At 49.1% G+C, this 14,587-nt stretch overlaps 1 protein-coding gene across 1 annotated transcript in view; it reads left to right on the top strand.

Moving 5' to 3' along the window:
• Positions 1-13,829, top strand: part of LOC132523865 (tumor necrosis factor receptor superfamily member 10A-like) — a 35,217-nt gene extending 21,388 nt beyond the window's left edge. Inside the window, exons 2-9 of the mRNA XM_060155668.1 lie at positions 4,339-4,444; positions 5,260-5,373; positions 6,091-6,202; positions 7,030-7,289; positions 7,813-7,844; positions 8,308-8,484; positions 10,602-10,677; positions 11,867-13,829. Coding sequence (XP_060011651.1) covers positions 4,339-4,444; positions 5,260-5,373; positions 6,091-6,202; positions 7,030-7,289; positions 7,813-7,844; positions 8,308-8,484; positions 10,602-10,677; positions 11,867-12,180 — 1,191 coding nt within the window. The 3' untranslated portion in view covers positions 12,181-13,829. The remainder of the gene's footprint in view (positions 1-4,338; positions 4,445-5,259; positions 5,374-6,090; positions 6,203-7,029; positions 7,290-7,812; positions 7,845-8,307; positions 8,485-10,601; positions 10,678-11,866) is intronic.
• The last annotated feature ends 758 nt before the right edge of the window (positions 13,830-14,587 follow it).

The raw sequence follows: 14,587 nt of genomic DNA, 5'->3' as shown, positions 1-14,587 counted from the left end.
ATACGTGCAGGGCATCCACTCTGTGCCAAGCGGGGCTGGAGGCGCTCCGCAGACTCTCGCGGGGGGGGGGGTCTACTTCTTGGGAGTCCCTGTTCTCTGGCCTCCTTGGGGCCCTGGTCAATGGAAGGGGGGCGGGGAGGAGCAGAAGCTGAGAGTGGGCAGAAGGCGGTAGTCAGAAGACAGGTGGTTCAGGGTTTATGAACGGGTGGGGCATTTGCCCTGCAAAGGGGCAGGGTCAGGACCCGCCTTGAACGCAGATTCTGAATCTCACAGCCCGGATCACAACAGAGCATGTGGGAGGTGCCCTGTCCCCACCTCCAAAGGCACATCCCCGGGCATCAGCCGCCAAAGCAGGCAGTTTCCTTTTTGAAACAGAGGTGCCGTCAAGGTCGCTGGGCTCCTCTCCTGAGCCACACGCGATTGGCTAGAAGTGGTGAATGTTTACGTCAACTCGACGGAAGGCGTAGTTCATTCGCCCCCGCGGGTGACACAACCCGAGGATATAAAGCTAGCGTCAGGCTGAATCATTAGACCATAGAGCCCTGCCCCGCGCATCCCACAGGCGGCAGGGACGATCCCGCGCCCCACGAAGCACACTTTCATTCCTGATGGCTACTCCGCGGCGACCTGGACAGCGAGCGCCCCGCGACCGCACGTGGCAGCGGGCACAGAGCACACAGGCCGCCTCGAGCACCCGGGCAGGGCGCACCCCCGGTCCCAGGCCTCGGCTGCGGGGCCCCTTGGTTCTCATCTTCTTCGTCCTGGGTGTCCTGCTGTCGGTGAGCTCCCGCCGCGAGTCCCGGCTCCAGATGGCGCGCTCCGTGGCCGGGAAGGGGCGGGGGCGAGGGGGGCGGGACACGGCTGGGCATGTCCCGGCAGCACCCACCCGGGCGAAGCCCAAGTACAGGGGGTGAGGGGGTGGCGGAGTGCGGATCCGGGGCTGGCAACATCTACCTGCGGCCCCGAAGGAGAAGAGCCCGCTCTCCGCCTCCGGGTCCTTGGAGGGTCTGGCCTCCAGATTGGTCCCAGGAGAGCATCAGCGAGTGACAGACAGATCGCCTTTTCTTTCTCTTCCCCTTTCCTTCCTCCGATCCTCCTCACTCTTTTTCTCTCTCTCTTTTTATTTTGCACTACGTTTAACTTTTAAAACGTGTCCTTTGTAAATCGATTAACCGTGTAGGCCCCTGCCTTCCCCCACCACTGCCTTAAGCTCCTTTGAATTTCCTTTTCCCTGAAAGGGGAGCAACCCTTAACGTTGCTTGCTGTTTGTTGCAATTTATGGGTGCTGTGTAGAAACCATCAATCAACCCACAGTTGGGACCAGATTCTCACCACTTCTTTAGGAGGCGAGCTGGAGGCTCTGGGGGCGATTTATCACTATCAGTGTGCATCCTAAAGAAACTCACTATGGAAAAAAATGTGCCTCCTTCCACTGCTTTCTCCGGTGGTTTGAGGCTCTTTTCGAAGTTTCTTATATGTTCACAGGAAAAAAAAAAAAAAAAATTAAGGGCCTAACAAGGTTACAGGAATCATGAAAATGTGTACTTTTCATTGTACAAATTAGTACTAAAAATCAGAAAAGAAATAGCGTTTTGTATTCACAAAAAAATATAGACTTCGTTTTTAAAATTATCAGTTTATCATAGGTAGGATTCATGTTGAACACGGCTTGATGAATGGCTCTGGGTGCCTGTACGCACTGTCAAGTATCCGTGTAGCCATGTGCATTGTCCGTTAGGTAGCTCCTTAGAAGTGGAACTGCTGTCAGCAGGTTAGATAATTTTACACTTTTGTTTAGATAAGGATAAACTGGCCTCCAAAAGAAGGCTGGACGATTTTACCTCACACCGAGAGTCCACAAGTGTGCCTGTTTCCCTACCCCTTTGCCACATTAAACTTTAATTCTTTGCTAGTCTAAGAAGTAAATATGGGGCACCACAGTGCTGTGGTTTTGATTCCTCAGTACCAGTAGAGATTTTCAAAGATCCGTGAGATTTCTGAGACTGGGGGTGGGTGGCCAGGAGACCCCAGATTAGGCAGCAGGGGAGGGGGCAAAAATACAAACAGTAAAAGAACTGACAAAAATCTTACACAAATTCTTTCAGACAGCGTAAGAGTTCTTCAGTAGATTCTAAGCCCAGCATAACCCTAGCAGTGAAACCTGACAAAAACATTTGAAAAGAAGAAAAATATTAATATGTTTCAATATCCTTCCTAAAAACAGAGGCAGAATTCCTTAACAAAACAAATAGTAAACTAAATTCAGGAATATTTAAAGAAGAAAACATGCCATGACCAAGTGGGTTTAGTCACAGGAATAACATCTGAAAATGAGTCTGTTTTTCACTATGCTAACACCATGAAGGAGAAAAACTATATGAACAGCTTAACAGATGCAGAAAAAGCATTTGACAACTCTTAACCTCCCTGTCATGCTAAAACCTCTCATTATATCAGGGCAGAAGAGACCTTCCTCCATCTGATGAAGGCCGCTTCCTCTTGGAGTCACATAGGAGATTAGGATAACCTAGAAAGGGGTGTGAAGGAATGTTCTGTAGTAATGCTAATTTCCAGGATCTAGATAGAGGGTTTGGGTTTCCCAAGTGTATGTGTTTTTAAAAACTGTTTGAATGGTACCCTTAAGAATTGTGCATTTCTTTCTTTGTAAATCTTAACACTGAAAAAAACTGTAAAGAAATATGGAGCTCAAGTTACTGACAATGCTCAAGTATTGAGTTGCAGACGTGAATTTCATCATAAAAATAAGACACATAGGAGAATGGACAGAGGGATAGATAAAGAAAGAAATTTGGGGCTTCCCTGGTGGCGCAGTGGTTAAGAATCCGCCTGCCAGTGTAGGGGACACGGGTTCAAGCCCTGGTCCGGGAAGATCCCACATGCCGTGGAGCAGCTAAGCCCGTGCGCCACAACTACTGAGCCTGCGTTCTAGAGCCCGCGAGCCACAACTAGAGAAAGCCCGCGTGCAGCAACGAAGACCCAACGCGGCCAAAAATAAATAAAAATTAAATAAATTAATTTAAAAAAGAAAGAAATATGTGATAAAGCAAATATAGCAAAATGTTAGTTACAGAATCTAGGTGGTGAGTATATGAGAGTTTACCGTACAGATCTTTAAACTTTGTTGGATGCATGAAAATGTTCATAATAAAACATTGAGGGAGAGCGCCTGTGAGAGGAGAACCAGGAAAGAGAGGAGGGAATAGGACTGTGAAGGCAGGGAAAGGAGATTCCACCAACTTGTGGGGAGTCAGGGGAGGCCCAGCCTGGGGAAGGGACGACTTAGAGGACGTATGTGGGCTTAGCTGTCCCCAAATACTTGACAGACTTTTCTGTGGAAGAGAGCTGCATTTTATGTTTTTTAGATCCAGGCAGTTGAACTGGGCTCAACGTAAGCTGTTTCCATCTTAACTGTGTTTTTCTTTCTTTTTTTTCCCTTAATTTCACTTTCTATTTTGTCACTCCCAGGTTAAAGCAAAGTTGCAAAGACTATACAACCCCCCCCCACCTTTTTCCTGTACCATGTGAAAAATAGCTGCTGATATGATAGATCCCATGACTGAAGAATGTATATTTCCTACAAATGAGGACATTCTCCCCCAAAACTACAACACAGCCTTCAACATCAGAACACTAACATCAACACGTTAATCCTCATCAAATCCTCAGACTCCATTCAGATTTTTTCGACTGGCCCCATTGTGTCATTGTTAGCGTGGAGACTCATCTCAAAACTCTGTATTGCTATTTCTTCTTCCTCTATGTGACTCATTATGTGGAACGCTAGCAGCTTCCTTTCCAGGACAGCTTGTCCGGTTAAAGCCAAAAGTTCATTACTCAACTGTGATCCTGTATCCTGATTTTGAAAAAGTGTGTGCATAGTATGACTCATTTGTGAAAATGTGTGTGTGCGCGCACGGACGCGCATGTGAGAAAGAAAGAGAGCGAGCCTGAGAGTATTACACGTATGGTCAAATAGAAGAAGTAAAGACACAAAATAATGGATGTTTTCTCTAACTGGGGGGATCCCTGTGGTTTCTGTGTTCTTATAAAAAATTTTTCCTTGCCCATGGTTTCTGGAATAAACATATTTTATTTTATTATAAGAGAAAGGAATACCAGGAAAAAAATTTATGTGTAAGTTACTTCGTAGCACAAAAGGCCAGGGGACAAACATGAAAAGGATGAGAGTTTATAGCTGGAAGAAAGGCCCCAGTTCTGTTTCATTTTGCAGGCTGTGGTCAAGGGACTGTGGGATACATCCTGGGAGGGATGAGAGTCTGAAAGCCACTCATGCCTGTCCCTGCTTTGTCTCCACAGATTGCAGCTGCTTCAGCCATGCCCATAAGGCAGGAAGAATTTCACCAGCAATTAGCTTCCCCGCAGGGAGGGAAACACAGCCGCTCAGAGAAGTCGTGTCTACCAGGTACATTCTAAGACTGATCTCCAACCCTTACCGCACCCTTATCTTCATGTCCTTCTGGTCCTCTGATTCCTGCAGTTCCCGGCTCTTATTCCACAGGCATTTACTGGAAGTCTTCCGTGTGCCAGGCGCTGTGCTAGTGGAGGGCACGAGGCCCCCGCCCTCCTGGAACACTCCTCCTAGGATGGTACCCAGACAGATGGACAGATATGACAGTCAGAGAGATGAGATAGAAACCGTGAGGATAATTGAGTGATGGGTGGGACAGAGTCGGGGTTGGTGAGGCCTCCTGGGGATGGTGACTTTGGTGCAGAGAGCCAGGTAGAGTGCTCCTGAGGGGGCCCCGGGAACTGTCACCCCAGGGGGCAGGGCTGGGCTTGTTTGAGCAAAGCTAGGGGGCAGCTGGGGTGAGTGGAGGGTGGAGAGGTCACCCGGACAGGTGGGAGGAGGCCATAGACCCTGAACACTGTGAAGGGAGCATGAGTTTTATTTTTTTAGTGAGGTATTAAAGTAAGTAAAAATCTCACTGTTTTATATCGATACATGTTGAAATGATACTGTGTTGGATATTGCCTCTTTCTTTTTACTCTTTAATGTGCCAACTGTGAATGTGCTTTTATGTGTGGCTTGTAATATATTCCTGTTGGCAGTACTGGTCTAAGGTACGTGGTAGATGCAGAATCAAAAGATTAAAGCCAGGTCAGGGAGAGTTCTCTGTGTGGATTCCACGGATGGCCGAAAGAGGCAGCCCTGTCCACACTGCCAGCCTCTGGGAATCCTGTGGGGATTTACTCACCAGCTTTTCCCTTCCTTCCCAGGGTTCCACATGGAGGAAGCCAGTGGAGATTGTGCGCCGTGCACGGATAAGGTGGATTACACCAATTATTCAAACACCCTGCCTTCTTGCTTACTCTGTAAGACTTGCAAATCAGGTACAGAACCTGTCCCCATGCCTACAGTTGGGTGATGAGATGGGATTTGAATGGAACGGGAAGTCAGCAACCTGATTTCCAGCCCAGCTAGGTCTTCGTCCTACCCTGTCTTAGGTCAGTAAAATAAATGAAAACAGAAATTATTTGTATAACGTATGCCACCTGGTAGGGAAGTCTTCCAGAGCATCAGTTGGAAGGGGGGGAGTAATGTGTCCCGTGACGGAGGGGCTGGTTAGTGACAGCACGGGAGGCCTGGGTGAGTGGGACAGGGCTGGGTTTGAGCTGTGTGGCGAGTCTGGCTCTGGGCCGGTCCCCTGTGAGCCCTGTGACTTCTGCTCCGGGATCTCAGCCTCTCTCATGACCAGCTGGGCCAGGTGTTGGGAAGTCACCAAAGCTGTCCTCTCCATCCAGAGTGTCTCGTATTACACCCTGCCCCACCCCCACCCCAGCACTTGCTCCTGATTTGTGACCTAAAACCTTTTTCTTCCCAATCCTGATGTGATCTGTAATGACGCATGGTCCCTTTCATATGCCTCCATTGGTGACACGTGAACAGTGGCTGTCCTTTGGATGGTCTGTGTGTGTTGCTGCAGAAAATGGCCCCCAAATTACTTCCTGAACTGAGTAGAACTGAGTGGGTGGGGATCTGGGTGGTGAAGAATGGCTGAGAGACACGTGAGGGAAACACACCCCCAAAACCTTACCTTTGGTCTCCAGGGGAAGAAGAGAAAAGTCCGTGCACCTCAACCAAGGACACTGAGTGTCAGTGCAAACCTGGCACTTTCCGTAGAGAAGATGCACCTGAATTCTGCTACAAGTGCAGAACCCGGTGAGACATGGGAGCCTAGGGGGCTCCCAACCCACAGAGACCCCCAGTTTCCTTGTACCCCTTTCTCCGGTTTCCATGCAGCCCCTCCTACCTCCTCAGGGCTCCCTTGTGCCTGTGGGGTCTCCTGAGCATGCAGCAGCCCCCTCCCCATTCCTCTGTGTGTCCTTCCCCAGGGCCCCCTTCCCACACCTCCTCAGAAGGAGCCTAGAAAGACAAGTGTCTACCACAGACAGAAGTCATAATGAGGCCATATGTGTGCTCCTCCAAGGTTCCCATAAAACCCGAGCCAACTCAGCTGGCCTCACATCCAGCCCTTGTTCCCCAATAAGATCTGAATCTTTCCTATTTGGGGACGTAGGGGCCAATAGTAATTTGCTCTCCTCTGACGCTCCAGTGCTGGCTGCGATTGGTAGGAAGAGTCAACAGGTGGAGGACAAGAGGATCCTTGTATTAAAGCTTGACTGGAGGATGAGGCTTGGCTTGTGCCCAAACCCTTCTGACCCTTGACTTGGATGAGATGCCCCCTCACATAGGCTTCCCCTGCAGCCCAGGGAGGCCAGTGCAGGCCTTGCAGAGAAGGCCCAGCTCCTGAAGGGGCAGCTCCGAACACTCAGCAGGAGCCCTGGGGGCTGGAGTGCACAAGCCCAGATCCTTCTCCCACCCAGCAAGGGGCAGTGAGGGGACCCAGCCCTGCAGACAGTAGGAGCCCGTCCCTCCTCCACTGTCTTGTCAGGGTACCCCAGGTGGGAGTTTTCTCCCTCTTTCTCCTCATCTGGCCAGCTTTCCCTGACGGGTCCCCTCCATGTCCTCCCTGTGTCTGTACCCAGGTGCCCTGATGGGATGGTCGTGGCCACGCCCTGTAGCCCTTTCAGCGACCTCACATGTGTGGACCAAAAATCAGGTACCCAGGCCAGTGGGGAGGCCCCGGTTCCTGGTGAGACAGTGACCATGCGCCCAAGACTGCCCACCACTCCCTCTGCCTCCTCAGACACTTCACAGCTGGTGATCACAGTTGTAGCTGTAATTATAGCTGTCTGTCTCCTGCTGCTGGTGATCGCATATGTTTTCTGGCGGTTCTGCATTCAAGGTGAGGTTCTGGGAGGGAAGGGGGAGGTGCTGGCCCCCTCCTCCATCTCCCCAGTCCTCCTGGCTTGGCTCTGATCTTGTTCCCCGGGATCCCCCTCCACCTCCCACCTCACCTGCTCCTACGAAGCCGGGATCGCATGAGTCCCCCATCTCAGCTGACGGTCCCCTCTTCCCCCTGGCCAAGTATGGCGGGCAGGGAGCAGGGTCAGTTCTTAATGTCTTTAGGACCCCCAGCCAGGGCAGAGAGGTGGTCAGCACCTTGACTGGGTGACAAGAGTCAGGGGAGAGGGTCGTTCAGCAGAACCCCACAGAGATTTTACATGGGTTTCATTTTCCCCCTTCTCTTCTCCCTCCCCGAGGGTTCTCCAGATTTGGAATGGCCCGCTCCCTGTCACCAGGCCCGGGGCTCCTTGTTCAGTGTCTGAGCCCCCAGCCCACACCCTGTCCCTGGCACTGTCCCTGGGGAGGGTGGTGCTGCAAGAGGGCGCTCCCCACGGCTCAGGTGGCTGCCTCTTCTCTTCTAGGTCGTGGTGTGGACCCTAAGTGCATGGACAAAGTGAGTTGGTTTCTCCAGGACCTGGTGGCATCAGGCCCTCAGTAACTGCTTGGCCCTGGGTGGACACGGTCCCCAATTTGTCCTATGCTGTTGTCCCTGGCTCTCTCAAGTGGCCTGAGGGCTCTGGGCTGACAGTAGGAGAGCAACTGGCCTGTTGAGAGCAGCTCTAAGGCTGGTTGGCAGTGCTAGCCCTGTCCCTCTTCCTGCTTGTGAGACGCCCTCACCCCATAACCCTGGATGCACCCTGGGGCATGGAGGGTGTCAGGAAGGGGTGCTGAAACCCCCCTTAGCACAGCACTAGGGTCCAGGTGCCATCAGCAGAGCCCTGGATGTGTTGAGTCTGTGCCCACCTGGGGGGACACAGCATGGGAGTAGGTGGGGAGGCAAAACCCACAATGTCCCCCGCAGACACTACATGGATCTGTGGGTATGGATTCCTGAGTCAGCTCTTTGCCTTCCCAAGGTCCTCTTCCGGCGCTCACATCCCTTAAGAGGTTCTGGGGCTCTGGACAATGCCCACAACAATATGCTGATCAACAGAGATTCGCTGATTGAGCTGGTCCCTGAGCAGGAGGCAGAAGAGCAGGTGAAGCTGACAGATGCCACGGCCCAGTCCCAGGGGGAAGCAAAGCGTCTGCTGGTGAGTGTGGTGCCCTGGCCCTTCTGCTTGCCCAGGACTGCGGTAGAAACAGGGAAGGGCCGATGCTGGTCAGGTCTCCTGTCCCATGGGGAAGTGGTGATGGAGGGAGATCATGGTCATGGAGGGGAAGGGAGCCCACCGCCTGCTATGGTCGACTGGCAGCTCTTATGCTACTTATCATCTGTCTTGTTCTCACCACGTTCCTGGTGTCTAGAACAGCCAGAGTGGTCCCTCCCATGATTGTTCAGTGATGGAATTAAAGCTACGTGATATTTTTCTGTGTGATTGTTACATGCTTTTAAGCCATTCCTCATCACGTTAGGAATTTCACATTTATTTCAAAATTATTATTAAGTTGAATCTATTTGAAAATTAGTATTTGTCTCAATGAATAGACATATTCGTGGGGTGGCTTCCTAGTAGAAGTAGAATCTCTTTGTCAACGTATAGAAGTATTCTTCACTGTACACACACACACACACAGACGTTTGGGGTCATATCATTTCAATAGTTTTGATATGACATTAATATATTTCTTTTTTGGTAACAAGCAAAAAACTGACTTAAACTTGTATTTTTTTTGTTTTGATTATTTTGAGATGATTGTTGTCTTGTCTGTTAAGAGTCTTTCTGAGCACACATGCTCTTGTACCCATGAGTACATGCATGTGTGTTTTTCATTTGGTTTAGTATTTTAATGTGCAGAATTTTATATATTAACTAATTAAATCTGTCGATACATTTATTTTTCATTGCTCAGAGCTTTTAAAGTCCTTCATCGGGACTTCCCTGGTGGCGCAGTGGTTGAGAGTCCGCCTGCTGATGCAGGGGACACAGGTTCGTGCCCCAGTCTGGGAAGATCCCACATGCCGCGGAGCGGCTGGGCCCGTGAGCCATGGCCGCTGAGCCTGCGCGTCCAGAGCCTGTGCTCCGCAACGGGAGAGGCCACAACAGTGAGAGGCCCGTGTACAGCCAAAAAAAAAAAAAAAAAAAAAAGTCCTTCATCAAACAAGATAAAATTCTCTAATTTCTTAGGTAGGCTTTTAATTTATTTTATTTAATTTATTTTTTTGGCTGTGTTGGGTCTTCGTTTTTGTGCAAGGGCTTTCTCTAGTTGTGGCAAACGGGGGCCACTCTTCATCGTGGTGCGTGGGCCTACCAGGGAAGCCCAGGTAGGCTTTTTTAAAATGATGTGATTGGTAGCATAGAGCTTATAAGCTAAATGGAGGGACTTCCCTGGTGGCGTAGTGGTTAAGAATCTGCCTGCCAATGCAGGGGACACGGGTTCGAGCCCTGGTCCGGGAAGATCCCACATGCCATGGAGCAACTAAGCCTGTGCGCCACTACTGAGCCTGCGCTCTAGAGCCCATGAGCCACAACTACTGAGCCCATGTGCCACAACTACTGAAGCCTGCACACCTAGAGCCTGTGCTCTGCAGCAAGAGAAGCAACTGGAGAAAGCCCACATGCAGCAATGAAGACCCAACACAGCCAAAAATAAATAAAATTAAAAAAAAAAGTTAAATGGAATTTATTTTGTGATAAATAAGATATGAGGAGCTCCCTGAATTGTTCTGAGTTACCATCTCATTCCTTATACTCGATTTAGCTGCTAATTTTTTGAGTATTACCTTAATTTATAAATTAATCTAGGAAGAACTGAGGTCTTTTAGATATTCTGTATTTTTCTTATGAAGAGAGGTAGCATTTTCAAGTCAAGGGTTTTATAATACCTCAAATAGATGTGTGTTTTTCTTTGGTAAATTTCTCATTTCTTGTTGAGGCTGTGTCTTTGTACTACAAGTGTTCTGTAACCTTATAAGTTTGTCTGACTCTTGTAATTCTTTATATAATTTATTATCTGCTACAATTTTTAACATTCATCCATCCATACATTCACATTTAAGTATTGTTGCTAAACCATTAGAGTTTTGTAAGAATACAATCATATATCAAATAATGACTATTCTGTCTTCTCTCTTCAAATATCCTACATTGTGTTTTTGTTTCACTTATGGCTGCATATGCCAGAATTTCAGAACAATGTTTGCTAGGCTCAGTTCTGGAACCCAGGACCCCTGATTAAGACCAAGGCTGTTCTCCACTGTGTTTTACAGGAACCAACAGAAGATGAAGCATCTCCCACGAGAAGAAGGCTGCTGGTTCCAGCAAACGGTGCAGACCCCACTAAAAGTGAGTGCTTTCCCCGGGCACTGGAGCAGGAGTGGAGGGAGGAGGGACAGTGTCCTAACTGCCATCCCCATAGCTATTAGGGCAACTCAGAGCAGGGATGGCTTGTCACTGGACCTTTGGGACTCTTAATTCCGTCTCTGCCCCCTCTTCTTCTCCCCACCCTGCACCCCTCTGTCCCCTAACAGTGTCCCATAACACCTCCCTGTCCTTCCCTGCCCCCCATCCTCCCTCCTCCCCTGTTGCTCAGGGCCAGGTTGGCCCACCCTGAGGCATCTAAGGGGCTGTGCCGTCCAGCAGGGCACCCAGGGGCCGCAGGAGCCTGTGGAGCATCTGACCTGTGGCCAAATCTGATGAGCTGTAGTGTAACTCGATACTGTATTGCAAAGAACTGGTAGGAAAAAGGACTGTAATATGTCTCATTAACAGTTTGTTGTATACTGATTACATGCTGAAATGAAAATTTTTAGAATATATTGAGTTAGTACCCTCTTTTATGAAAATTAGTTATTACTTGTTACTTTTTACGTTTTTCAGTGTAGCCGTTAGAAAATATAAATTTGTATCGGGGCCCACCTTATGTACCTATGGACGGTGGTGTGCACTGCATTTCACACACGTCTCATTGAATCCCCAGTACAGTCCCGTGAGGTGGGTGGTGCTTGCTCCATTTTATGGGTTAAATTCTTGCTCCGAGTCTGTCCCCATCTAGCTCTGCCACAGTGTCAGTCAGCGAGGCCGAGCTGGGTGTGAGGCCAGAGACCTTCCTCCCTCCAGGCCCTTGCTCTGTCCCCACTGCAGAGGTGGCAGCCAGGGGACCTCACTCTCGTGAGAATGGCAGGTGTCCTCCTCTGAGGTCAGTTGCACCACTGTGTCCCGCCCTCTGTCTCCTACCACAGACTGCCTTCTCCCTCCATGACGTCCATCTCCCCTCCCTGGTGGGCCCTCATCCCCCCTTAGGGCAGGACTCTCTGGAAACCTGGACTCCCTGCAGTGCCTTGGGCACAGGTGAGGCCCATGCAGTGTGGCCTGATTCTCTGCTGATGGGAAGCATGTCAGGGATGCAGAGCAGCAGGTTCACCAGCAGGGGTCACTCCTCAGCTCGCACCCTGGGGTCTAGGCCTGACTGAGGGTCCTCTGCCCTTTCTGAAGCCTGTCCCAACTCTGTCTCTGTGACTTTCCCTGAACTTAGGCCTGAAGCTGTTCTTTGATTACTTTGCAACCATCGTGCCGTGTGACTCCTGGGATTTGCTCATGAGGCAGTTGGGCCTCACGCAAAATGAGATCCTTCTGGTCAGAGAAGGGGTCCGGGTCCCTCGGGATGCCTTGTATGAAATGCTGGATACTTGGGTCAGCAACAAGGGACGGGAGGCCTCAGTCAACACCCTGCTGGACGCCTTGGAAAAGCTGGGGCAAAGATTGGCAAAGGAGACAATTCAGGACCACCTGCTGGACTCGGGAAAGTATGTCTATGAAGATGGTGAAGCAGGCTCTGCTGTGTCCTGAGTGTTTGAGGACCTCAGCCTTTCAGTTGAAGACACTTTTTTATCCTAATAGACTTGCACTTTTCATTTGTATTTGTTATTTGTATTTGTCATTCATGTTGATATGTATGCATTTAATGATGTGTAACATAATACACATCATTAAAGTGCAAACATATTGTGAATCTTCGTACTTTTATGTTTATATATATATATTTATATAAGTGTAAAAAAAATTTTGCAAATATACTTTCTAGGTTGTTTATGTGGGTTACCTGGATGAGAGCTGGGAATCAAAAACAATTAGAAATACAAAAGGAGGAAATTCCCTGGCAGTTCAGTGGTTAGGACTCTGCGTTTTCACTGCTGAGGTCCCAGGTTCAATCCCTGGCCGGGGAATTAAGATACCAAAAGCTGCGAGGCAAAAAAAACAAAACAACAACAACAAAAAGCACAAAAGAACAAACACAAAACAACAACAACAAAAAAAGCAAAAAAAAAGGAAAGGAGAAAAAGCCCACTGTGGGGAGAGCACTGATAGCATCTTCTTCCTCAAAGAAAGTTTGGTCACTTTTGGATGCCTGGTGACTTCTCCAGGGCCCACTTTAAACATGTCAATTTTATAGCTGTGCGAATAGTTACATTTTTTATAGGTAGGAGTTTACAGCTGAGCAGAGAGTGAGGAGAAGTGGCATCCACGTGCAGCCCTGCATCTGGGGTCCATGAACTGGGCTGTGGTGCCTGGGCCTCCTCCTGTTCACCTGAATTGGCTATATAAAGGATCTCATGGTCTTCTGCAGAAGAGACTCACACAAAAGTACCAGCTCTTAAATACTGTGAGAATTGACCTAAAATGGCTGCTATATTAAGGTTTGGTCCTTTTATTGCTTTTTAAAAATATCTTTCTGCCATTAAACCCTTCTCCATAGTGTTCCAACTGCTGCAGGATAATTTAATGGTGGAAGCAATTCTCAGGGGTTTTTGGTCTATTCCATCTCAAAGCTTTGTGTGTTGTCTTCCCTAAGGTTGATGTGGCTAATGTGGCCAAACCTGGAACTGCCTGAATCTAGGCACATCAGGATATAGCATGTGGAGTCCACTTGAGTTTCTAGAAGGGCCGACCCTGTGGTCTTGGTGCTATATGCCCCTGGCCCTGATGTCCCTCCCTTTTCTGGAAGTCAGGTGTTTCCTGCCTTTGCTGTTCCTTCTGTGCAGGACACTTTGCCTTCATCTTCAGTGGGAAATATAAATGGATTCTTGTCAATCAGGTGTTGAGTCACTTGTCCCTTTCTCAGAAGACTTCCTTGAGTGCCAATCTAAAGTATTAGCCTTGCCAGTGTCTGTCAGCTATATTCACTTGTTCGCATGTTTATTGTGTGTTTTACCAATGAGAATCTTTAAGAAACGTGAACTTGCATCCTGTATTGCTTCATGCCAGTGCAAATATGATACTTTTGAAGTTTTACTTGAAAATTGGATGTCTGTTCAAGTCTCTTCTCAATGAGAGGACCCCTTCTTGAAGATTTTGTTAGAAATATCAAGCAATACAAGAAATATCATTAGGTATAAAATACTCATGTGTTTATGAATTTGTGACCAAATTATGCAATGTTATATTTAAAATTTTATAATTTTATATAAATATGCTTTTTATGAATTCGTGACCAAATTAAATATGCAATTTTATATAATTTTATGTGTGCTTTTCTCCTCCATCCTCCTGTCCTCCTGTAGAACAGTGCTGAGTGACACAGGTACAGGGGTGTGTGTTCTTGCTGTGTGACCCGCTCCATCCTTCTCCCTTTTATGCCTCGGGCTCAAGCTCGCCCTGCATGGGTGTCTCCTGCTTTGACTCTGGATTTCTGGGCGCCAGGTTCCTGGGAGACTGCAATCCAGCTCCTCCTCCCTGCCCTTCCCCTGGGGGAGGACCCCAGCCTGGCGCGGCTTCCCCACAGCCTCCGCTGGTGATGTCTCTGGGCCACACCTGGGCCTGTTGGGCTCCCTAGAGGTGCAGACTGGCTCTGACAGAGCTGCTGGGAAGTGGGGTGGGGCCCTGCTTGCTGGGGTCATTCTGTGACCCCTCACCTGGGGGCCTCCTGCAACTCCTGGGCCATCTTCCCTTTCTCTCCCCGCTGGCCTTTCTGCATCCTCATCAGTGGGCCCAGTGGCTCAGCCCTGCAACCTCATGGAGCCCCAGTTCCCTTCCCCTGGACCTTAGGGTCTGGCTCTCCCACCCACCAGAGTTCCTGGGAGGCCCCATGGTCCCACCCCTGTCCCCTTCCCCAGAGTGAGGGTGCTGGGTGCAGAGCTGCACACTCCCTTGGGCCCCCCTCCTGCCACTGCCCCTGCCTGTGAGTTACTACATATTACATCAGGATTGGGAAGAAAAATATTTTAGATCACAAATCAGGAGTAAGAGGTGAATTTAT

The sequence above is a fragment of the Lagenorhynchus albirostris genome, chromosome 7 (genome assembly GCF_949774975.1).
Source record: "Lagenorhynchus albirostris chromosome 7, mLagAlb1.1, whole genome shotgun sequence".
NCBI lineage: Eukaryota > Metazoa > Chordata > Mammalia > Artiodactyla > Delphinidae > Lagenorhynchus > Lagenorhynchus albirostris.
The sequence above is the reverse complement of the archived record's forward strand: the minus strand, read 5'-3'. Positions and strand labels throughout refer to the sequence as shown.